At 40.3% G+C, this 26,837-nt stretch overlaps 1 protein-coding gene across 1 annotated transcript in view; it reads left to right on the top strand.

Annotated features, from left to right (window-relative positions):
- ATP11C (ATPase phospholipid transporting 11C) overlaps nucleotides 1-26,837 on the top strand; it is a 345,758-nt gene that overhangs the window by 182,881 nt on the left and 136,040 nt on the right. Inside the window, 4 exon segments of the mRNA XM_053699245.1 lie at nucleotides 10,154-10,201; nucleotides 10,295-10,359; nucleotides 12,165-12,191; nucleotides 12,194-12,245. Coding sequence (XP_053555220.1) covers nucleotides 10,154-10,201; nucleotides 10,295-10,359; nucleotides 12,165-12,191; nucleotides 12,194-12,245 — 192 coding nt within the window.

Raw genomic sequence — 26,837 nt, 5'->3', positions numbered from 1 at the left:
TCCTTATTAGCCAGTAAGCACTAAATCTCTACAGATATAAAAATGCATATGCAGAAATTTTCTGTATATTTAAAAAAAAATAAAAAAAATTAGCATGCAAAATGGTTATGTTTAAATGTTGCTCTTTTATGTGTATGATAGTTTTGTTTTCTTTATTTATTTTTTAATATGTCAATAATTATTGCTTCTTGAGATTAACTTGTCTTCAAAAAGCAGGTATAATTTAAAATAATGGTCTTTAAAAGGGAAGTTTCTATTATTTTCAGGGGTCTATATCAGGGTTTTTCAGACCTGCCCTCATACTTCCCTAAAAGGCCAGGTTCTTTCCTAAGATATGGTGAGTCCACAGCTTTGAGTAATTACTGTTGGGAATATCACTCCTGGCCAGCAGGAGGAGGCAAAGAGCACCACAGTTAAACTGCTAAGTATCACTCCCTTATCCACAACGCCCAGTCATTCTCTTTGCCTTCGGTGCAATGGAGGAGGTGAAGTTTTAGTGTCTGAAGAAAAATTTTGATTTCATCTACAAACAATGTTTTAGGGTATAGGCCATATTCCACGTGATTCTTTGCATCAGGTAGTAGTGGGCTTTAAAGCAGTTAGGAACTTGTAAAGAGGGTACTTACTGAGTTTTCCTAACAATTGCTGTCCTAGTTTAGAAAAGCCAGAGTTGGCTACTCTGTTCTTTCTTTTTCAATGGTCTCTTTGAAGAACACTGTGTCTTCTCATACCTTGTAATTGTCTACATGCCGGACAGCGTTTCAGGTAAGTGCTTTTTCTTCCAGTTGGGGGAGACCATGCACTTAACAAATTAAGACACTGCTTTTTTATTGGGACATAGATAATCCTGTTGTATGGGTTTGTTAATATTGTCAGTATATAGCAGGGATATCTTTTTACGAAACAATTGAAAATAATATTTATTCATTAATTCTTTAGATTAGTTAAAATTATATATACACATTGAAATATATTAAGTAGAGACTATCTTATCAATCAAATTATACAAGCTTATCGCTGTTATAATATTCTATAACCACAGGTCATAAAACAAATATACCTTTTAAAAATTAACTTTACTCACAATGAATCGCATTAAAATACCACAATACAATACCAAAAATATGGACCGTTAACTTAACAATGCTTAGCTTGGACAATATAACAAAAATACTTAAACATCCAATTGATATGCTAATTTATTTGGACTGAAATAACCTCTTTAGCTACAATAAAGGCAACTTCTAATATATATTATATATATATAAATATATATATTATATATATATATTATTTTTTTTTATAGTAAATAACTGTAATTAATTCATGATATTAAAATACAAAATTATTTTTAAACATTTAATATGTAATACCCAGTATACTTACTACAATCTAACATAAAGCTTTTAGAATATCTTTGATTTAAAATATAAATATACAGTTGCTTATACTATTTAACAGATCACCAATTTGAGGAATTCAGTTACATATCCAAATATTCTATCGTTCATATTGTATTTAGGAGAATTATGCACATTTGCAAGAGAATTAATCTTGATAGACTCTCTATCCACAAAGAGTATCCCAACTTATTTGTCTTACAGAAAACTGTGTTCACACACTGGTCCTCTCTATAAGCAATCAAATTATACACGCTTATGCTGTTATAATATTCTACTACCACAGGTGATAAAAAAATATACCTTTAAAATTAACTTTACTTCACAATGAATCACATTACAATACCACAATAAAATACCAAAATATGACCATTAACTTAACAATGCTTAGTTGGACAACTATAACCAAATAACTCTTTAGCTACAAGGCAACTTCTAAGAGAATAGGAGAATTATTCACATTTGCAAGAGAATTAATCTTGATAGTCTCTTAACCACAAAGAGTATTCCCAACGTATTTGTCTTACAGAAAACTGTGTTCACACACTGGTCTCTCTATAAGCAAAACCTGGCAGCCAGCAGGATTGCAAACAGTTACCAAGAAAATTTTCAGCCAAGTTTTTTTTTTTTTCTCTGTGTGCAGGGAATTTTTGTCCCTGAGACAAAACTCCTCCCCATATCTTAATCATTCGATAGATTTGGATATGCCTCGCTTCTCTGATTGGCTACTGGGAAATGGTAATTTTTTAACAGCCAAATGCCTTTTGTTGTAATTTTGAATTTAGGCCATCAGGGGCAGCAGACCAAGACACAGTTTCATTTTCAACACTGCTATACAGTAAATACAGTTCTTATACTATATTTTTTATCAAATGCCTATTTTTTATACTTTTAATCTCCTAGTTTAATAATTATATGTTCCATATATGGTTCGTTTAATATAATTTATTCTGAGTATTTCAAGATTAAACATGAATATACTCCACTTATAATATCTTAAAAATGTGTTTAAAAATCATATTTTCTATGAAAAGATTTAAAAGAGATTATAATATCTTCATCATGCACTCAATTCCTTTCTCAGTTATCTTAATATCACTATACATACCTTGAGATCAGCAATCAGATGTAGTTTCATATAATTATATCTATATTGGATTACTATCCCATATAAATATTTAATATCTGTATATCTCTTGCCGAGGTATAAAACATATGATATTATTTAAAGCACCAATTATATATGTACTTATTAGATGCCTGAAAAATATAAGAATATGTTATCCATTAAATTTATTACAAACCGAAATGCATTTCTCAGATCCATGGACATATACATTTTATATACAAGACTGAGGTATACCTTATTGAAAATTAAACCTAAGTTGTACTTTTAAAATGAATTTCAGAGTTACAATACAAAACATGTGTTTCTGCTAGCCGAGTACAGATGTGTATCATAGCCAGTACAGATGTGTATCTGAGGTTTAGGGGAAAATAACAGGCCTGTGCTAATTACTATATTCTCAGAATTTATGTTTGCTTTATCTGACTTATGTAGAGAATCTTGTCTCCAACATCCCATGATGTATCCTGGCTTGGTTAATTAGCTTCACTAATTGAACCAAATGTTTTCCCTTTTGCTCTCTCTTAGATGTCATGAGCAGCGAGGGGTCAGTGGTGATCTGATAGGAACTTTTACTTCACGCCTTAGACAGGAAACCTTTGAAAGCAATTCCTTTGTTCTTGAAATCTGTTCTTCAGAATGAGAGGGAGGTTGTTTTACAAAAAGTTTTCACAAATAAAAGGAGTTATTGGTCTTATCATATATCTATGTGTAGATAAATATACATATATATTTTATTTAATAACACTCATAGATATCCTGACATAAAGTTACATACAGTAGTGTAATCTTAATGGTAACTTAAAGTAATATGTTTATATTGCTCTAGTTGTTTAGATACTATGTGTTAGATTTATCATTAGCCAAATTGTAATGATCAGCAATTTGCATTGCTGTTTCTTTAGTCTGATTATGAATATTCCTCTGGTAAATAGTTTGTATGTATCATGTGATTAAGTCTGTCTGCTAGTGAGGGAGACAGAGTCTTAATCACACTGGATTAATGTAGCCCGGAATTTTCACCTCAAAATTATAAGTAGTAAGATCAGGTGAATTATATCTGGGTCCAGAGATAAGTTTGTACTATGTAAACTTTTAGATAATAAGTAGCAGTTTATATAGGTTTGTGACAGATAAGTGAGGTCCCCTTTAAGGTAATACTGTGCCTTTAAATAATACACCTTGCGGTAAAGATAAGTTCACAGTGGTGGATTTATAATGTTTCAGCTTGCTGGCCCTTTAAATAATACACCTTGTGGTGAAGATAAGTTCACAGTGTTAAGTTTACTGGTTCAGCTTGCTGGGCCTTTAAATAATACACCTTGCAGTAAAGATTTGTAAACAGTGTTAAGAATACTGTATCTGCTTGCTGCGCTGTTAAACATTACACCATACGGTAAAGATAAGTTCACAGTCTTAACGGCAATGCTAACACTTGTATACGGAACCTGGCTCTAGCAGCTGTGTGCGTGCAGCTTCTCTGATCCTCCTCTGCAGATTGCGGCCCTGTGTCTTTTAAGCTGGAAGTTGTTAGAGCGGCGTGCGTGCTGCAGTTGCAACAGGTGACTTCTGCTTTAGATGAGAAGTAGCTTCAGTTGAAGGAGACAGAGCTAATCACAGAAACAAGTGATACTCTGTTTTAGACAAGTAACAAGAAAGGCTGGAGAGTGAGTGGGTATCAACCTTCAATAAACCAGCAAAGGTGTATGGGAAATGGAAAGCTTTTTAAAGGAAAAGAGAGCCAGATAATTGATTCTTAAGGTGGTATGTGAGATTGTAGTAACATAAGTTAAGGTGTAACTGAGGAGTTCATGACACATCCCCCCCTCAAAAGAACCTCAAGGAGGTGTCAAGGCGCTGGGACGATCAGGATGCCTACGGTGGAACACAGACACCAGACGGGGAGCTGATAGATTGGATGCCGGCTCCCAGGAATCCTCAGATGAGTCATACCCCGACCAGCGGACAAGGGTATTGGAGTTCACCGTGATACCTTCGGGGAGTCGACTATAGAATGTACTTCGTATTCGGGGGTCAGGTGTAGGAGATTCCGGAGGAGATGGAGAGACATGGGTAGAGGGATCACAGGGTTTGACAAGTGACACATGAAATGTGGGATGTATACGGTAAGTTGCTGGGAGTTGTAGGGTAACAGTGACAGGGTTTGCTTATAGCCACTATCGGGAAGGGTCCCACAAACAGTTTATTGAATTTCCTACAGGGTGTAGGTAATTTAAGATTTTTGGTGGCGAGCCAAACTAAGTCACCCACTTTGTAGGCGGGTTGGGGGGCGATGGCGTAGGTCGTAGTATCGTTTCTGGGTGGCTTGTGCTTGCTTGATGTTCTCTTGTATGACAGTATAGGTCTGTTTAATGGAGTTGACCAAGTCATTTACTTGTGGACAGGGACTGTTTGCAGGAAGGTAGCGGGTGAAAACGAGGGTGCCTTCCTGAGTTGACATAAAAGGGTGAAAATCCTGTGGATGAATTAGTAGTGTTATTGAAAGAAAATTCAGCCTGGGGAAGGAGCGAAGCCCAAGAGTCGTGTTTATGGGAGCAAAAACATCTCAGGGTATTGCTCCAACCATTGGTTGGTACGTTCACATAGCCCATTTGTTTGCGGGTGGTACGATGTAGTCAGGTGTTGCTGAATGCCAAGATATTGACATAGGGATCTCCAAAACTTGGATGTAAATTGCGACCCTCTGTCACTGAGTACAGATACTGGAAGGCCATGCAGGTCGAACAATCTCTTTGATAAATAGATCTGCAGTCTGCTGTGCTGTAGGAAGTGAAGCTGTAGGAATGAAGTGGGCCATTCTAGAGAACAGGTCAACTACGACAAAGATGACAGTCATGCCACAGGAGCTTGGAAGATCAACGATAAAATCCATAGAGACGTATGCCCACGGATAGTCTGTAAGGGTATGTTTTTGCAATAGGCCCAGAGGGAGTTGATGAGATGGTTTACAGGTTTTACTATCCTCCATAGATATCCTGCTATTGCTAATGCGGATAGCCAAGAAATGATACTTCATTTACATGGAAGAGACACTTCTCTAACTTGACATACAGCTTATGTGTCTGTAATCTGGATAACACTAACCTGACGTGTTTGACATGTTCAGAGAAAGAGGAAGAATAGATAAGAATATCGTCTAGATAGACCACCAGGAAAGTGTCGAGGATGTCCTAAAGATATCATTAATGAAATTCTGGAATGTTGCGGAGCATTACACAACCCGAATGGCATAACTGTATATTCGAAAAGACCATACCTGGTCCTAAATGCAGTCAGCCACTCATCTCCGGACCTTATTCTTACAAGGCTGTAGGCGCCCCTAAGATCAAGTTTAGTAAAAATAGTGGCGCCTCTTAACCTCTCAATTAACTCGGGGAATGAGAGGCAAAGGGTACCTGTTCTTTTTAGTACGCTTGTTTTAATTCCCGATAATCTATTATCGGACCGTAAAGACACATCCTTGTTTTTCACGAAAAAAAATGCCGGCACCGGCAGGGGAGGTGGAAGGGCGAATAAAACCTTTTTTTAGATTATCAGTGATACAGGTTTTTAAATGAGCCAATTCAGGTCTAGAAAGAGGGATAGATGTGGCCATAGGGAATGGTTGCCCCCGGGAAGTAAGTCTATGGGGCAATCGTAAGGCCTATGTGGGGGCAACGACTCGGCTTCTGTTTTATTGAAGACAGCAGAGAAGTCAAGATATTGTGTAGGAATAGGAGATGAGGAAGTAGTGAACAAGTGAGTGTTTGGAAAACAAGTTGAGACACAGTATGGAGAGGAGAATGGAAATGGTGAGGGTATCCCAATGTACCACAGGTTGGTGTAGTTGAAGCCAAGTGATTCCAGAACAATAGGGTAAAAGGAGAGAAGAAATAATATCAAAGGAGATAGTTTCAGTGTGACCAGGTGGAGAGGAAACGAGTAAAGGAATAGTCTGTTGAGACACTGGACCAGATGCTAAATGCGAACCCATCAATGACTTTTATAGGCAAAGGTGTGCTTTTAAACTGAAAGGGTATTTTATTTAATTCAACCAAACGTAAATCAATAAAGTTGGCGCAAGCGCCTGTATCGATGATTGCGTTACACTCTATCCTGTGTCGGTCCCCACTGCAAAAGCAAGGGAATGGTAAGGAAAGCTGTAGCAGTGGTTTTTGTGTGGAAACAATGTTTTATGTTTATGGATCTTACCTATCTTCTGCTTTAGTAATAGAGGGCACTCCTTAACTGCATGACCCAGTACCTGCGCAGTACATACATAAATTCGCAGTTCGGCGTCTAGCCTTTTCCTGCGGGGTATGTGGACCCCTAATAAAACTGATGTCCATGGGTTGGTCGGACGGTGGACCAACGGTTGGAGGAGTTGGCAGTACCCTGCGAACAGGTGCTGTAGATGGGCTTCTTTCCTGCTTCCTCTCTCTAAGGCGTCTGTCAATTGTAATCGTGAGGGCATAAAGGTCGTCAAGGCGATCCGGTATACCAATCCTGGCGAGCTCATCCTTGATCTCCTCTGCAAGTCCGAGACGGTATTGTTTTTTTTAGAGATACCTCATTCCAGAGGGAATCTCTAGCCCAGATTCTAAATCTGGTAATGTACTCTTCTACCGGTGCTTTAGACTGCTTTAAGTTCCTGAGTTTACTTTCTGCAGTTATTTGACGGTAGGGGTCATCGTAGAGGCCTGATAATGCCTTCTAGGAAAGCATCCAGGGAATTTAGAATGGGGTCCTGGGTCTCATAAAAGGAGTCGGCCCAGGCCCTGGGTTCTCCCCTGAGATAGGAGAGTATGGTTAGAACCTTGGACCTATCAGTTGCATACGTCCTAGGACGAAGGTCAAAAAGCAAGAGTCATGCATTCCTAAACTGCCTAAATGTGGAACGATCTCCAGAAAATTTCTCCGGGTAGGAGACTTGGGGTTCTGCTTGATGATCAGTTCCAGAGTTCCTATTTGACAATGCTTCCCTTAAACAGGCTTTGAGACTCTGGTTTTCTACCTGCAGCTCTCTAAAAGCCTGTGTCAGACTATCCAAACGCTGATTTAGGGTATGGATTTGTGATGTCAGGTCACTGGGCTCCATTATCAAATATAGATTTTAGGGCTGGTTTATTATGTAATGATCAGCAATTTGATTGCTGTTTTCTTAGTCTGATTATGAGTATTCTCTGGTAAATAGTTTGTATGTATCATGTGATTAAGTCTGTCTGCTAGTGAGGAGACAGAGTCTTAATCACCTGGATTAATGTAGCCCGGAATATTCACCTCAAAATTATAAGTAGTAAGATCAGGTGAATTATATCTGGGTCCAGAGATAAGTTTGTACTATGTAAACTTTTAGATAATAAGTAGCAGTTTATATAGGTTTGTGACAGATAAGTGAGGTCCCCTTTAAGTAATACTGTGCCTTTAAATAATACACCTTGCGGTAAAGATAAGGTTCACAGTGTGGATTATAATGTTTCAGCTTGCTGGCCCTTTAAATAATACACCTTGTGGTAAGATAAGTTCACAGTGTTAAGTTTACTGTTTCAGCTTGCTGGCCCTTTAAATAATACACCTTGTGGTAAAGATAAGTTCACAGTGTTAAGTTTACTGTTTCAGCTTGCTGGGCCTTTAAATAATACACCTTGCAGTAAAGATTTGTAAACATTGTTAAGAATACTGTATCAGCTTGCTGCGCTGTTAAACATTACACCATACGGTAAAGATAAGTTCACAGTCTTAACGGCAATGCTAACACTTGTATACGGAACCTGGCTCTAGCAGCTGTGTGCGTGCAGCTTCTCTGATCCTCTCTGCAGATTGCGGCCTGTGTCTGTTAAGCTGAAAGTTGTTAGAGCGGCGTGCGTGCTGCAGTTGCAACAGGTGACTTCTGCCTTAGATGAGAAGTAGCTTCAGTTGAAGGAGACAGAGCTAATCACAGAACAAGTGATACTCTGTTTTAGACAAGTAACAAGAAAGGCTGGAGAGTGAGTGGGTATCAACCTTCAATAAACCAAGCAAAGGTGTATGGGAAATGGAAAGCTTTTAAAGGAAAAGAGAGCCAGATAATTGATTCTTAAGGTGGTATGTGAGATGTAGTAACATAAGTTAAGGTGGAACTGAGGAGTTCATGACACAAATGTACCGATCGGTTGCAGTCTCGCTAATTTGAGTCTGCAACTGATATTTATGAAGCAGCAGATTAAACCACTACTTCATAAAACTCTCTCACCAACTTAGAGTTGGAGGATGAAAATCACCCTGGATTCATTGGAATGGGGTGATGGACAAGACCTACTCTGACGGAAGGGAGGGGGGTGGCATTCACTTGTGCAGTGGTAAATATGGGGGAAACATATGTGCTCCACTATTTGCTATGAAATGCAGACAAGTTCACAAAATGTGAAACCTGGCCCGGCCCCAAATTGATTCATTTAAGAAAACGAGAGTTACGAAGAGAGCTTCACCTGAGGTTAAGCTTTTTTTTGTACAGTAGGAAGTATAAACATAGTAGTAAACCTTTAATAATTATTTATCTTGATGGTACCTGATTTTATGAAGCCATTTACTAAATAAGGCGGATAGAGCAGATTGCGGTTCAGTAGAATTTATAATGGAATGCCAGTAGCTTGTGAAAAAAAAAGATTTGAAACAATTTATATCATGCAAAGTTATTTTAAATTAATCACAAAAAAAAAATATTTTTAAAATAAATGATTATATTCTGTACATTCTCTAATTTTCACAATTGATGCACTTTTCACCATTTTATTTACAATATGTGTTCTAGTTTAATTTATTTTACTAATGACTTCAGATGATTTGAGCAGGTGACATTCTTAATAAGCCTCATCTATTTGATTTTTGCTAAAGCGTGACATTTCATTTGACGGATCTCTTTTGTCTGGTGTCAGAATTGTTTTTGCCAATGTTGCTGTGCAAATCTGTTGCCATCACTACTTATTTCAGCTAAGCTTCCTGGGAAATAAGGAAATATGTGGTTTGCAAATGTAAAATCCTTGACTGCCATATTTATCATAGGTTGACGTTCTTGATACTCTGTATAGATGTGAAAAGGGTATTTTTTTCCATAGATTAGATAAAATGTTTTTAATTTGACTTGAAAAGAAAAGAATAATTTCAGTCAATGTTTAATTGGGTTTCTTTAAATGGAAGCTTTTGTGCAGGTAAGAGCGCACCTTCCCTATAGACATGCTAAATTGGATATAGGTGATCTGTAACACAATGTGTTTTTCCATCCTCAGATGATTAGCTTAATCCTGGTTAAAAAAGTATAATAATATTATGTTTTTTTCTATTTTTGCTCTAATATGCAGAATTAGGTATGAAGAAACTGTAAACAACATTTAAAAGCCTATGCCGGAAAAGGAGGAGAATGTTCATTAACCATAACCTATAAAACAAAAAATAACAATAGTGCATCTTGTGTGGTTATTTTTTTCATTCTTTATTAACCTATTTTCTATCAAAGACTGCAACACATACTGTAGCTGTATAGTGCATAAGCTCTTTTGGCAGATATGGGGTTAAAACTATGAAATAGCTGGATGGGTCTTTTAAGTTATAACTGGTCATTTCAACAAATGAAATCCAATTGTCTTTTCAGGTTTGTTGGGAGAATGAATATACATATTAATCAGGAAAACAAGGCTCGGTATGTATAGAAACACCCGTTATTGACTGAGCTGCAAAGCCAATAATTAATTTAATCTGACTTCTTGTGTAATTTTTGTTTTATTGTTTTTAGGTCTTTAGGTCCTGAAAATTTGCTGCTGAAAGGGGCAACGTTAAAAAATACGAAGAAGGTTTATGGTAAATAATTTGAACTTTTGGGAAGTTTTAGGGTTAATTTAGTGCGATATACTGGGGATTAATATGATGGATATGGTTGTTAGGGTTTAAATGTGGTAAGGGGGACAAGTAAGGTATGGGATTATTGTGAGTATATTGGGGAGAAAAAATGGAAAAGATGGGATTATTTTCTTAATGCAATAAGTCTTTCCTGTATGCTTGCAATAAATTAACATACCAGCAAAGTATGTATTCTTCTGAATACATTCATACTTTTTACTGCAATTGTTTTGAGGAGCTAATACAGACTTGTTACTGGAGTTGACAATGTCTCTGTCATTCTGCTTGCATCTCCATTGTTTTGCAATTCCTATTCGTGTCACAACTGCTTAGGCCATTTGGGTATAGATATGTTGCGGGGTTAAGCTTGTAAAATATGATGGGGATTTCAATCCAAAACCCAACATTAAAGTGATGGTAAATGCATCAGTTGTGCAAGACAAATTCCTTTTGCTCTGACCTTAACTAGCACATCGGTGTGATTATATAAATAAAAAAACTTTTTTTCACTGTTCGATTCCGTTTTTATTACCCTCTCCGTACAGTCTTATAATCAGCCTCTCTATAATTTTCTCACGGGGCAGCTTTGATTGACAATGCTTTTAGCCAATCATCAGCTCACCATGCGCCCCATGTGAAATATGAAGTGCACGCTCCCGTCCTCTACACTAACTCGCTGCTACTTACTGCGCATGCGCAATTATTACGCTAACTGTGCATTTCTATATGAGAATACTCACTCAGCTCTAATAGTCTAATACACTTTGCGCAGTTAGCGTAATAATTGCGCATGCGCAGTAAGTAGCAGCGAGTTAGTGTAGAGGACGGGAGCGTGCACTTCATATTTCACATGGGGCGCATGGTGAGCTGATGATTGGCTAAAAGCGTTGTCAATCAAAGCTGCCCCGTGAGAAAATTATAGAGAGGCTGATTATAAGACTGTACGGAGAGGGTAATAAAAACGGAATCGAACAGTGAAAAAAAGTTTTTTTATTTATATAATCACATCGATGTGCTAGTTAAGGTCAGAGCAAAAGGAATTTGTCTTGCACAACTGATGCATTTACCATCACTTTAAATTACAGAATTGGATCAGATGGTTCATTCCAGGAGTTATTTAAACTTGAATGAGATTGGCCAGGACTTTATTGCAGTGAGTGCATATAAAGAGCTGTAGTCTCTTTGCATGGAGAGTCAAGAATTTGTCAAATTTTCAAGGGAAATTAAACTCAAAATGTAATTCCCCATATATATTTATTTATGCTTAGTGTGTAAACTTTGTAATATAACTCTATTATGTATTCCTTCTTCTTTTACTCCAACCTATTGCTTAAAAATATATTTTTAATCCATTTATCTAACAGAGGCTGGAGTGCAACATGCTACACAGTGCTTGTTTGATCAGTATAGGAACTCATTTTTGTCTTGACATTTTTCATCCACTCAATGGGACACAGCAAGAATGATGAGATAACAAAAAAATGTAATATTTTTATGGAGACATTTTGTAATGGTAGTACATACTGTGCATATATAAAACATAAAAAAAACTTAAAAATGTAAACACTGTAGTCCGTCTCTGAATTATACAAAATCAGTATTAAATATGAAATCAATAATAACATATTTTAGCTACATGCTTTTGTAAAGTGTTGACAGGTTGTTTACTTTACGTACAATTAGTTGTAAGTACAAAGCTTTCTTGTTTGTATGTTTTAGAAATAAGTGTATTCTTTTTACTGGAAACCTATTTTAATATTTTGCAGGTGTTGCCATTTATACTGGGATGGAAACCAAATGGCCTTGAACTACCAAGGAAAATCCCAAAAACGTTCTGCAGTTGAAAAGTATGTCAGCTTCTATAAACATTGCTTTGCTAGAGTTTACATTATTTGTTCCCTTGTCAAGCGCTTAACTTCCAGTTATATCTTTTGGATATGTCATACATTTTTAGCATTTCCGTAGCATAATAAAAAAAAAGGATATTTTTGTCCAATAAAACCCACTGGGTTTTTATATTTATTCAAAGTGTTTCCTTTCTTAACTTTTCAAGGGCAGCCCAGAATTAGACAACTTATGCAAGCTCTGTATTTTAAAAATAAATTTTTTTTGTGTTTGTGATTATCATCATATGTATATGTTAGCCCTGTTTGTATATAAAAAATTCCCAGAAGTCTTTGAGATTTATTTTCTTCTTCCCTTATGTATATTCATTTGCTTCCTGTTAGCTTCAGCCCTGCTTTACTTATTTAGATAATATTAGCAGGGGCTGTTGCTCTGTTTAACTCTGACATTTAATACAACAAAGAATGGCCTGTTTCACTAGTGTCTCCAGGTTCTACAAGTGTCTGTTCACACCATTACTTCTCTCTGAGTTGCCTATATACATGTCCCCAATACAAAAGAATATTGCAGGGTTAGTTCCCATGGATCTAATGGACTTCTGGGTATGTGAGGAATTCTGGGTACAGTGTTTTCTCATGAGCACAAAATTAGGATATTTTCTGTATGTTCCACTCCTTTACCCAGTGATTTGCAGGTGATCAGGTCCTGCTACAGATACCTTCACATACCTTTCTGTTTTGCATACCTTCACATACCTTTTATAATGTTTTGTTCCATTTTATGGAGTTTATTTGGGTCCATCTGTTTGAGCTATGTAAATATTTAATTGCTTCCTATGAAATCTATTTTCTGTTTATCAGTAATCTTTCTTACAAATGGAAGCATGTGGTGCCCCCCTCATCCTCTTAATGCTATTTCCATCTTAATATGAAGAGAGTCCACGGCTTCATTCCTTACTTGTGGGAAATACTGAACCTGACCACCAGGAGGAGGCAAAGACACCCCAGCCAAAGGCTTAAATTACCTCCCCAACTCCCCTCATCCCCTAGTCATTCTTTGCCTTTCGTCATAGGAGGTTGGCAGAGAAGTGTCAGAAGATACAGAGTAGTTCCTTATGGAGGGTAGTACTCTTCAAAATGGAACTGGAGTTTTAAGTAGTCTTGTCAGCCTCTCAGTGAGAGCATTAGCGAATGTTAGAGTCTGGAGATGCAGGGAGAGTCTTTCTGCGAACCCATCCAGACTTCTATTAACAGCTCCTAAGCAATCAGTGTTGACGAGTTTCACTGCCTGCTTCTATCACTCAAGTCCATGTCAGGAGCGATGCTACAAGACTGTCAAACTTGAGAGGCTGTGTTCCTGTTCCACAGCATAGATTCCGGTAAGATCGTTTCATTTATTTATACACACACGATAACGCAAGATAACGCCTTTTTATCTGAATGGAATCGAGGGTTAATGGCTCCGGAAGGGGATTATTGAACAGGTGGGATTAGTCACATATTTTTTAATATTGTGTTTATGCTGTGACCTGTGTGACATGTGGCTCAGGCAGATGTTGGAACGTACAGGTTTTACTTTAACTTTGGACGCTGCGCAGCCCATTAGATTTGGAGCGCTTTTAGTGGTTGCAGGGGTGATCCTGCATGGCGCACCACGTGACCGGGTGTGGTCACAGTGATTTCTCGCCTGGGTCATAGGAGGTGGTGAGTGCCCCAGCCATTGGGGTTATAAAAGTGCCATTTATCTTTGTTTTTAGTCCTTTTTATAAGCGCAAGCTATGGAGGACTCTGATACTCTAGCGGGTACTCCCTCTTTACCTAAAGCTAATGCCTGTCTATATTGTGAGGAGGCCACGGTATACCCGCCTGCTCAATTATGTTCCACTTGCCTTGATAAAGTAATCTTATCAAAGAAAGCTAATATGTTTAGTACTACTGAGCCTTCGACCTCTGAGGAGTCTCCATTCCGTGAGGTGCGCACCCTACATTCATCTCCAAATACACATGCAGCTTCCTGTAGCACTCCTATTCCTCCATCTGGAGGGGCCTTTTACCGCCACACTTTACTTAACAGTTACAGGCGGCAGTGTCTGCGACCTTTAGTGCTTTACTTCGCACTGCTAAGCGTAAGCGACATGTTAAATATTGTTATCTTTCCCAGGGGTCATCTACTAGCTTATTGGATTTATCTGATACAAGAATATCCGATGATGAAGACACCACTGATACTTCAGAGGATGCTCTTTCTGGGTCGGAATCTGCTGCCTCTAAGCCTCCCGCTGCGGAGGAACCAGACCTTAGATTTAGGATTGAACACTTAGGCTTTCTGCTAAATGAAGTATTGGCTACTTTAGAGGTTCCAGAACCTAAATTACCTGAGGAACCTTCTATTCCTAAATTCAGATAAAGTATACGAGGACAGGGTTGTACCACAGACTTTCCCGGTTCCCGTAAAGATGGCGAACATTATTAAGAATGAATGGGAAAGACTTGTTTCTTCTTTTTCCCCTTCTTCTTGCTTAAGAAATTGTTCTCGGTTCCGGACTCTCAGTTGGAGTTGTGGGGGTCTGTCCCTAAAGTAGACGGTGCTATCTCCATGCTTGCTAAACGCACTACTATTCCACTTGCGGATAGTTCGTAGTATAAGAGAGCATGGATAAGAAGCTGGAAACTCTATTAAGAAAAATATTTTGGCATACAGGATATTTATTCCAACCGGCAGCGGCTGTTGCTGCAGTTGCGGCTACCTACTAGTGCGACTCCTTATCTGAGCTGATCGAGGTGGAGGGTCCACTCAACACGATCTAGGAAAGAATTAGGGCCTTAAGGGTAGCTAATTCTTTTATTTGTGATGCAAATATGCAGATTATTAGCCTGAACGCCAAGGCTTCAGGTTTTTCTGTGCTAGCCCGTAGGGCACTCTGGCTGAACTCTTGGTCTGCGGACATGACTTTGAAGTCTAGACTTCTTTCCCTCCCATCAAGGGAAAGATTATTTTTGGTCCAGGCCTGGACTCTATCATATCCACAGTTACTGGAGGCAAAGGTGCTTTTTTACTGCATGATAAGAAGAACAAACCTAAGGGACAGGGTCCTAATTGTCGTTCCTTTTTGTTCGGACAAATCCCAACGTCAGCAGCCCTCTGCAAAACCGGTGCAGTCCAAGGGAACTTGGAAACCTCCTCAGTCCTGGAATAAATCCAAGCAGAATAAGAAGCCCGCCGACTCAAATTGGATCTGGTAGGCTTTGGATCTGGTAGGGGACAGACTGTCACTCTTTTAAGAAGCTTGGTTTGGGGACGTGCAAGACCTGTGGATACTGGAGGTCATCGCTCAGGGATACAGGATAGGTTTCAAGTCTCATCCTCCCGTGGACAGTTTCCTCTTAACAAGCCTGTCTTCAAGGCCAGAACAGAGAGAAGCCTTTCTAGGGTGTGTGAGGGATCTCTCCGCCCTGGGGGTCATTGTACCGGTCCTTCTAGCTGAGAGAGGTCTGGGATACTACTCAAATCTGTTTGTGGTACCAAAGGAGGGCACTTTTAGCCCGATTCTGGACCTAAAGTGTTAAAACAAATTCCTGTCTGTCCCCTCGTTCAAGAGGGAGACAATAAGGTCCATTCTTCCTTTAATCCAGGAAGGGCAATTTATGATCACAATAGACCTGAAGGATGCCTACCTTCACATCCCTATACACAAGGAACACTTCAAGTTCCGAAGATTTGTGTTCCTGGACCAGCACATCCAGTTCATTGTACTTCAGTTTGGTCTAGCTACTGCTCCAAGAGTTTTCACGAAGGTTCTAGGGGCTCTGCTCACAGTGGCCAGAACCAGAAGGATTGCAGTGGCGCCGTACTTAGACTTTATTTTGGTTCAAGCACTGTGCTGTCGTCTGGCAGAGGACTATTTGAAAGTTTTTCTTTCTCTTCTTCAATCTCATGGATAGAAGATAAACTTAGAAAAGAGTTCTCTTATTCCCATTACCAGGGTGGAGTTCCTGGGTACGATAATAGACTCCATGTCTATGAGGATATTTCTTACAGACCAGAGACGTTACAAGCTAACTTCCAGTTGTGTTGCCCCCCAAACCTCCTTCAGGCCATCTGTAGCTCAGTGTATGGAGGTAATTGGACTCATGGTGTCTTGCATGGACATCATCCCCTTTGCCAGATTCCATCTCAGACCTCTTCAGCTGTGCATGCTGAGACAGTGGAATGTCAATCATTCAGATCTGTCTCAACAAATTTTTTTGGACAGCCGGTCGAGAGAATCGCTGGTGGGTGTGTCCAGATCATCTGTCCCAAGGGACGTCCTTCTTGAGACCATATGGGATATTGTGACTACGGACGTGAGTCTCTTGGGATGGGGAGCTATTTGGGGTGCCAGGAAGGCACAGGGCCTTTGGACTCAAGAGGAATCTCTCCCCCCGATCAACATCTTGGAACTTCGAGCGATCTTCAATGCTCTGAAGGCTTGGCCTCTTCTGGGTTCAACCCAGTTTATCAGATTCCAATCGGACAACATATCCGCGGTGGCTTACATTAATCATCAGGGGGGAACGAGAAGCTCCCTAGCAATGAGGGAAGTATCTCGGATTCTGGAGTGGGCGGAGGCCCACAGCTGTTCGCTGTCAGCTGTGGGCGTGGACAACTGGGAAGCGGATTTTCTCAGCAGACAATCCTTCCATCCGGGGGAATGGTCTCTCCACCCGAAGTGTATGCGGAGATATGGATATAGATTTCATGGCATCTCGTCTCAATACCAAGCTACCCAGATATGGGTCGATGTCCAGGGATCCTCAGGCGGAGCTAATAGATGCATTAGCAGTGCCTTGGAGGTTCAGGCTAATCTACCTTTTCCCACCGCTACCACTCCTTAATCGTGTAGTGGCCCGCATTAAGCAGGAGCAGGCGTCAGTGATTCTGATTGCTCCATCGTGGCCGCGAAGGATGTGGTTCGCAGATCTAGTGGGGATGTTATCTTCTCCTCCATGGAGGTTACCTTGTCGCAGGGATCTGCTGGAACAGGGTCCTTTGGTTCATCAAAATCTAGACTCTCTGAGGCTGACTGTGTGGAGATTGAACGCTTAGTCCTAGCCAAGAGAGGTTTTTCTGAGAGAGTTATTGATACTCTCATTCAAGCCCGTACGCCGGTTACTTGTCGCATCTATCATAAGGTGTGGAGGACCTACATATTCTGGTGTGAAGAGCCTGGAATTCCCTGGCATAAGGTCAGGGTTTCCAGCATTCTTTCTTTTCTCCAGGATGGTCTGGAGAAGGGCCTTTCAGCTAGCTCCCTTAAGGGACAGATTTTGGCCCGATCTGTTTTACTGCACAAGAGGTTCGCTGAGCTTCCAGACGTCCAGTCTTTTGTTCAGGCTCTGTCTGGAATCAGACCTGTATTTCGACCTAGCTCTCCTCCTTGGAGTTTAAATCTTGTTCTTAAGGTGTTGCAGAGGGCTCCGTTTGAGCCTATGCACGGCCTTGACATTAAATTATTATCTTGGAAGGTTCTCTTTTTACTGGCTATGGCCTCGGCACGCAGAGTATCTGAGTTGGCTGCCTTGCAATGTGAGCCCCCTTACCTAGTATTCCATGCTGATAAGGCTGTTCTTTGTACTTCGTTAGGTTTTCTTCCTAAGGTTGTTTCTAATCGTACATCAATCAGGAGATTGTTGTTCCTTCCTTGTGTCCTAGCCCTTCTTCTTCGAAAGAGCGGTAACTTCATAATTTGGATGTGGTTCTGGCCTTTTAGTTCTATCTTCAAGCCACTAAGGAGTTTAGGCAGACTTCTTCTTTGTTTGTTGTCTATTCTGGGAAGTGTAAGGGGCAAAAGGCCTCGTCCACTTCCTTGTCTTTTTGGTTAAGGAGCATTATTCGCTTAGCTTATGAGACAGCGGGACATAAGCCTCCTCAGAGGATTAAGGCTCATTCTATGAGAGCACTGGCTTCCTCTTGGGCCTTCAAGAATGAGACATCTATGGAGCAGATTTGTAAGGCGGCTACCTGGTCCTCCTTACATACCTTTTTAAAAATTTTACAAGTTTGACGTTTTTGCTTCGGCTGAAGCATCTTTTGGGAGAAAGTTTTTGCAGGCTGTGGTGCCCTCAGAATAGGGTCCGCATTTCTTTTTACCCTCCCGTTTCATTCAGTGTCCTCTAGAGCTTGGGTATATGTTATCCACAAGTAAGGAATGAAGCCATGGACTGTCCTCATATTAAGATAGAAAACATAAATTATGCTAACCAGATAATTTCCTTTCCATCTGTATGAGGAGAGTTCCCGGCCCCCACCCGTTTTCTCTGTTGCACGGCCCAACATCTTTTGTTTGTTCTTCTGGCACCATTTATACCCTGATATTTCTCCTACTGTTCCTTGTTCCCTCGGCAGAATTACTGGGGGATGAGGGAAGTGGGGGAGGTATTTAAGCCTTTGGCTGGGGTGTCTTTGCCTCCTCCTGGTGGCCAGGTTCAGTATTCCCACAAGTAAGGAATGAAGCCGTGGACTCTCCTCATACAGATGGAAAGAAAATTATCTAGTAAGCATAATTTATGTTTTTCTACCTTCTCCAAATGGTCAAAGCTATATCCCTCAGTGAGGATCATATGATATCACTATAGCCATAAAGATTTATTGGTAGTATAAATGTTTTATCACGCATGCTTCTGTAAAAGCACAAAGCACACATGTCATTACTGATGAATTGTTAGCTCAATGTAGAGTGGGAAGAAATAAAATACTTCTATCTTTCCAAATACTTTAGTCTAGGAAGTTGATTATATAATTCATTATTTATCCTGTGAATTCCTGACAAAGGATGGTTCTATAGCCTTGTAATAATTTGACAAATCATTTTGTTTTTTCCATCTCTAGGTCTCTTAAAGTTCTCTTTGCTGTTTATTTCTAGGTAGTTATATTTTGCCTACTTTGGCTGTCCTTAATAGAAATAATATAGACACATTCCAGTGTACACTCTATGCATGTACATTTTTTTCTTGGGAATAGTTTGCAAATTTAATAGACATTTATTTGTTTAGTATTTTATTGGGATGCTTTTCATTCAGCAGAGTTTAAAATTATTTTAAATTTTTTCTGACCATTCTTCCTTTTTCTTAATATTTTGCAATTTTAAGGTTTAGATATTGTTTCCTTGACTTGAGATATTTAATAAATAATTATTTTATTATTGTATTTTAAAAGTATGCTGTGCTCCCTACAAATCTGTCTGTTATGGTACAAATGTTCTTTTTATATATTGCTGCTTTACTACTTAGCAATGTATTACAACTCTTTGTGTGCGTATTTGTCCCTTCTATTCAGGTAGGCCTTGAATATATTTATGGTTCTTACATAGAGGATCCCTCGCCTCTTGTGTATATCTGTGCTACTTAAACTGTTTATCTGATCCTGTAGTTAAAGGGACAGTACACTGTAAAATTGTTTTTCCATAAATGTATTTTAAATGACTTGTTATACCAACTGCATAGTATAAAATATTTGAGAAATTGCATTTTCGGGTTTATTTGTGTATCTGAAGTAGCTGGTTTTGTGCTTTGAAACCACAGCCTATTACAATGGGTTGAGCTTCAGGTAATATCAGATCTCATTATGTTATCACTTTTATGTACACAGATTTGCTTCCTTATCTTATATTTGTCTGGAACACCAAAGCTCAATACATAGAGAGAACATTGGAAAATTATAATTTTACTACTTAAATATCATGCCCCCCACTGAGGGTGTAATCTCTTCTGCTGGCTGTGTTTACTTAGGCTTGTCAATAGCGTATACGCCAGTATCAAAACTTTCAGTATAGGTTGGGAAACCACAAGCTAAATCAGCTATTTCAAATGCTGAAATATGAGTAAAGGAGCTACTTGCAACCAATTTAATACACTCTAGCAGGTAAAAAGGATCATTGGGAATAATTTAAAGGGGAGAAAGTTTTTGGGTGAACTGTCCCTTTAAGGGACCTTAAAACTCAAAATTTATCAATGCATACCATTATTCACTATGAAAAGTATAACATTATTGCAATATACATTAATGCTTTATTTTGCTGCCTTTCACTATAAAAATACATCTGAAATTGTTTTGTGCTTATTTGAATTATTTAGTGACATGCAATGAAGTCAGAGACTGGTGAGGCAATGATACGCCTGAGAAACATATTATATATATATATATATATATATATATATATACACACACACACACACACTCTTTCTCACACTCTCTCTCACACTCTCTTTATCTCTCCCACACACTCACTCCCTCTCTCACACACACTCTCTCTCACACACACTCTCCCTCTCACACTCACTCTCTCACACACTTTCTCTCTATCACTCTCTCTCACACTCTCTGTATCTCTCTCACACACTCTCTCACTCAAACTCTCTCACACTTTCTCCCTCTCACTCTATCTCTTTCACTCTCTCTATCTCTGTCACTCTCTCTCTCTCACACACACACACACTTTCTGTCACTCTCACAAGCCTTCCTTCTCATCCCCTTCTCCCAACTTTTATATGGTGTGCAGATTATTTAATACAGCCACATAAACATTAGCTTCTGAAAATTGTGCTTGTTTGACTCACTCCCAGGGAGGCTTGGGTTAATATGGTAATATACTTTTCTGTGAAGTTATGTTTACTCCCCTCTCCCTCACCTTGTCTCTCTCATCATTTGCTCTCTTAAGGTGGATTATCAGTTTTGAATCAATAATCATACAAGCAAAAACATTATTTGCAATTGCACTACTAGGTAGTTATATTGTATATATTTAGCTATTAGGTGGAGATTAATTAACTAAGCTGAGTCAGTGCTAAACCACCTTAAGGGAAGAGAATAATTTAATTATTTAACTGAGCATGTGCAAACAACAAGTCCTGCTCAAATCCTACATACTTGATTGGTTAGCAAGGATCTTTTCTCCAACATAGGTGTGTCCGGTCCACGGCGTCATCCTTACTTGTGGGATATTCTCTTCCCCAACAGGAAATGGCAAAGAGCCCAGCAAAGCTGGTCACATGATCCCTCCTAGGCTCCGCCTACCCCAGTCATTCTCTTTGCCGTTGTACAGGCAACATCTCCACGGAGATGGCTTAGAGTTTTTTAGTGTTTAACTGTAGTTTTTATTATTCAATCAAGAGTTTGTTATTTTAAAATAGTGCTGGTATGTACTATTTACTCTGAAACAGAAAAGAGATGAAGATTTCTGTTTGTATGAGGAAAATGATTTTAGCAACCGTTACTAAAATCCATGGCTGTTCCACACAGGACTGTTGAGAGGAATTAACTTCAGTTGGGGGAACAGTGAGCAGTCTTTTGCTGCTTGAGGTATGACACATTCTAACAAGACGATGTAATGCTGGAAGCTGTCATTTTCCCTATGGGATCCGGTAAGCCATTTTTATTCAGACAGTAAATAAGGGCTTCACAAGGGCTTATTAAGACTGTAGACATTTTCTGGGCTAAATCGATCATATTTACACATATTTAGCCTTGAGGAATCATTTAATCTGGGTATTTTTTGTAAAATAATATCGGCAGGCACTGTTTTAGATACCTTATTCTATAGGGGCTTTCCCTAATCATAGTCAGAGCCTCATTTTCGCGCCGGTATGGCGCACTTGTTTTTGAGAACAGCATGACATGCAGCTGCATGTGTGTGGAGCTCTGATACATAGAAAAGTCTTTCTGAAGGCATCATTTGGTATCGTATTCCCCTTTGGGCTTGGTTGGGTCTCAGCAAAGCAGATTCCAGGGACTGTAAAGGGGTTAAATATAAAAACGGCTCCGGTTCCGTTATTTTAAGGGTTAAAGCTTCCAAATTTGGTGTGCAATACTTTTAAGGCTTTAAGACACTGTGGTGAAATTTTGGTGAATTTTGAACAATTCCTTCATACTTTTTCGCAATTGCAGTAATAAAGTGTGTTCAGTTTAAAATTTAAAGTGACAGTAACGGTTTTATTTTAAAACGTTTTTTGTGCTTTGTTATCAAGTTTATGCCTGTTTAACATGTCTGAACTACCAGATAGATTGTGTTCTGACTGTGGGGAAGCCAAGGTTCCTTCTCATTTAAATAGATGTGATTTATGTCATAAAAAATTTAGTAAAAATGATGCCCAAGATGATTCCTCAAGTGAGGGGAGTAAGCATGGTACTGCATCATCCCCTCCTTCGTCTACACCAGTCTTGCCCATACAGGAGGCCCCTAGTACATCTAGCGCGCCAATACTCCTTACTATGCAACAATTAACGGCTGTAATGGATAATTCTATCAAAAACATTTTAGCCAATATGCCCACTTATCAGCGAAAGCGCGACTGCTCTGTTTTAGAAAATACTGAAGAGCATGAGGACGCTGATGATATTGTTTCTGAAGGGCCCCTACACCAGTCTGAGGGGGCCAGGGAGGTTTTGTCTGAGGGAGAAATTTCAGATTCAGGAAAAATTTCTCAACAAGCTGAACCTGATGTGATTACTTTTAAATTTAAGTCGGAACATCTCCGCGCTCTGCTTAAGGAGGTGTTATCCAATTTGGATGATTGTGAGTATCTGGTCATTCCAGAAACACTATGTAAAATGGACAAGTTCCTAGAGGCCCCGGGGCCCCCCGAAGCTTTTCCTATACCCAAGCGGGTGGCGTACATTGTTAATAAAGAATGGGACAGGCCCGGTATACCTTTCGTACCTCCCCCCATATTTAAAAAATTGTTTCCTATAGTCGACCCTAGAAAGGACTTATGGCAGACAGTCCCCAAGGTCGAGGGGGCGGTTTCTACTCTAAACAAGCGCACCACTATACCCATAGAAGATAGTTGTGCTTTCCAAGATCCTATGGATAAAAAATTAGAAGGTTTGCTAAAAAAGATGTTTGTTCAGCAAGGTTACCTTCTACAACCAATTGCATGCATTGTCCCTGTCACTACAGCCGCGTGTTTCTGGTTCGATGAGCTAGAAAAGGCGATTATTAGTAATTCTTCTTCTTATGAGGAGATTATGGACAGAATTCGTGCTCTTAAATTGGCTAATTCTTTCACCCTAGACGCCACCTTGCAATTGGCTAGGTTAGCGGCGAAAAATTCTGGGTTTGCTATTGTGGCGCGCAGAGCGCTTTGGTTAAAATCTTGGTCAGCGGATGCGTCTTCCAAGAACAAATTGTTTGACATTCCTTTCAAGGGGAAAACACTGTTTGGCCCTGACTTGAAAGAGATTATCTCTGATATCACTGGGGGCAAGGGCCACGCCCTTCCTCAGAATAGGTCTTTCACGGCCAAAAATAAACCTAATTTTCGTCCCTTTCGCAGAAACGGACCAGCCCCAAGTGCTACGTCCTCTAAGCAGGAGGGTAATACTTCTCAAGCCAATCCAGCCTGGAGACCAATGCAAGGCTGGAACAAAGGAAAGCAGGCCAAGAAACCTGCCACTGCTCCCAAGACAGCATGAGATGCGGGCCCCCGATCCGGGACCGGATTTGGTGGGGGGCAGACTCTCTCTCTTCACTCAGGCTTGGGCAAGAGATGTTCTGGATCCTTGGGCGCTAGAAATAGTCTCCCAAGGTTATCTTCTGGAAGTGATTCATCCTGTTCCATTAAAAGAACGAGGGATGGGGTTCTACTCCAATCTGTTCGTAGTTCCCAAAAAAAGAGGGAACGTTCAGACCAATCTTAGATCTCAAGATCCTAAACAAGTTTCTCAAGGTTCCATCGTCCAAAATGGAAACCATTCGAACTATCCTTCCATCCAGGAAGGTCAATTCTTGACCACGGTGGATTTAAAGGATGCGTATCTACATATTCCTGTCCACAAGGAACATCATCGGTTCCTAAGGTTCGCATTCCTGGACAAGCATTACCAGTTCGTGGCGCTTCCTTTCGGATTAGCCACTGCTCCAAGGATTTTCACAAAGGTACTAGGGTCCCTTCTGGCGGTGCTAAGACCAAGGGGCATTGCTGTAGTACCTTACTTGGACGACATTCTGATTCAAGCGTCGTCCCTTCCTCAAGCAAAGGCTCACACGGACATAGTCCTGGCCTTTCTCAGATCTCACGGATGGAAAGTGAACGTGGAAAAGAGTTCTCTATCTCCGTCGACAAGAGTTCCCTTCTTGGGAACAATAATAGACTCCTTAGAAATGAGGATTTTTCTGACAGAGACCAGAAAAACAAAACTTCTAAACTCTTGTCGGATACTTCATTCCGTTCCTCTTCCTTGCATAGCGCAGTGCATGGAAGTGATAGGTTTGATGGTAGCGGCAATGGACATAGTTCCTTTTGCGCGCATTCATCTAAGACCATTACAACTGTGTATGCTCAGTCAGTGGAATGGGGACTATACAGACTTGTCTCCGAAGATACAAGTAAATCAGAGGACCAGAGACTCACTCCGTTGGTGGCTGTCCCTGGACAACCTGTCACAGGGGTGACCTCCCGCAGACCAGAGTGAGTCATTGTCACGTCCGACGCCAGTCTGATGGGCTGGGGCGCGGTCTGGGGATCCCTGAAAGCTCAGGGTCTTTGGTCTCGGGAAGAATCTCTTCTACCGATAAATATTCTGGAACTGAGAGCGATATTCAATGCTCTCAAGGCTTGGCCTCAGCTAGCGAGGGCCAAGTTCGTACGTTTTCAATCAGACAACATGACGACTGTTGCGTACATCAACCATCAGGGGGGAACAAGGAGTTCCCTGGCGATGGAAGAAGTGACCAAAATCATTCAATGGGCGGAGACTCGCTCCTGCCACCTTGTCTGCAATCCACATCCCAGGAGTGGAAAATTGGGAAGCGGATTTTCTGAGTCGTCAGACATTGCATCCGGGGGAGTGGGAACTCCATCCGGAAATCTTTGCCCAAATCACTCAACTGTGGGGCATTCCAGACATGGATCTGATGGCTTCTCGTCAGAACTTCAAGGTTCCTTGCTACGGGTCCAGATCCAGGGATCCCAAGGCGACTCTAGTAGATGCACTAGTAGCACCTTGGACCTTCAAACTAGCTTATGTATTCCTGCCGTTTCCTCTCATCCCCAGGCTGGTAGCCAGGATCAATCAGGAGAGGGCGTCGGTGATCTTGATAGCTCCTGCGTAGCCACGCAGGACTTGGTATGCAGATCTGGTGAATATGTCATCGGCTCCACCATGGAAGCTACCTTTGAGACGAGACCTTCTTGTTCAAGGTCCGTTCGAACATCCGAATCTGGTCCCACTCCAGCTGACTGCTTGGAGATTGAACGCTTGATCTTATCAAAGCGAGGGTTCTCAGATTCTGTTATTGATACTCTTGTTCAGGCCAGAAAGCCTGTAACTAGAAAAATTTACCACAAAATATGGAAAAAATATATCTGTTGGTGTGAATCTAAAGGATTCCCTTGGGACAAAGTAAAGATTCCTAGGATTCTATCCTTTCTTCAAGAAGGATTGGAGAAAGGATTATCTGCAAGTTCCTTGAAGGGACAGATTTCTGCCTTGTCTGTGTTACTTCACAAAAAGCTGGCAGCTGTGCCAGATGTTCAAGCCTTTGTTCAGGCTCTGGTTAGAATCAAGCCTGTTTACAAACCTTTGACTCCTCCTTGGAGTCTCAACTTAGTTCTTTCAGTTCTTCAGGGGGTTCCGTTTGAACCCTTACATTCCGTTGATATTAAGTTATTATCTTGGAAAGTTTTGTTTTTGGTTGCAATTTCTTCTGCTAGAAGAGTTTCAGAATTATCTGCTCTGCAGTGTTCTCCTCCTTATCTGGTGTTCCATGCAGATAAGGTGGTTTTACGTACTAAACCTGGTTTTCTTCCAAAAGTTGTTTCTAACAAAAACATTAACCAGGAGATAGTCGTGCCTTCTTTGTGTCCGAAACCAGTTTCGAAGAAGGAACGTTTGTTGCACAATTTGGATGTTGTTCGCGCTCTAAAATTCTATTTAGATGCTACAAAGGATTTTAGACAAACATCTTCCTTGTTTGTTGTTTATTCTGGTAAAAGGAGAGGTCAAAAAGCAACTTCTACCTCTCTCTCTTTTTGGATTAAAAGCATCATCAGATTGGCTTACGAGACTGCCGGACGGCAGCCTCCTGAAAGAATCACAGCTCATTCCACTAGGGCTGTGGCTTCCACATGGGCCTTCAAGAACGAGGCTTCTGTTGATCAGATATGTAGGGCAGCGACTTGGTCTTCACTGCACACTTTTACCAAATTTTACAAGTTTGATACTTTTGCTTCTTCTGAGGCTATTTTTTGGGAGAAGGGTTTTGCAAGCCGTGGTGCCTTCCATTTAGGTGACCTGATTTGCTCCCTCCCTTCATCCGTGTCCTAAAGCTTTGGTATTGGTTCCCACAAGTAAGGATGACGCCGTGGACCGGACACACCTATGTTGGAGAAAACAGAATTTATGTTTACCTGATAAATTACTTTCTCCAACGGTGTGTCCGGTCCACGGCCCGCCCTGGTTTTTTAATCAGGTCTGATAATTTATTTTCTTTAACTACAGTCACCACGGTATCATATGGTTTCTCCTATGCAAATATTCCTCCTTAACGTCGGTCGAATGACTGGGGTAGGCGGAGCCTAGGAGGGATCATGTGACCAGCTTTGCTGGGCTCTTTGCCA

This window comes from Bombina bombina, chromosome 1 (genome assembly GCF_027579735.1).
Source record: "Bombina bombina isolate aBomBom1 chromosome 1, aBomBom1.pri, whole genome shotgun sequence".
NCBI classification, from domain to species: Eukaryota; Metazoa; Chordata; class Amphibia; order Anura; family Bombinatoridae; genus Bombina; species Bombina bombina.
Note: the sequence above shows the minus strand (reverse complement) of the source record. Positions and strands in the feature narration are given on the sequence as shown.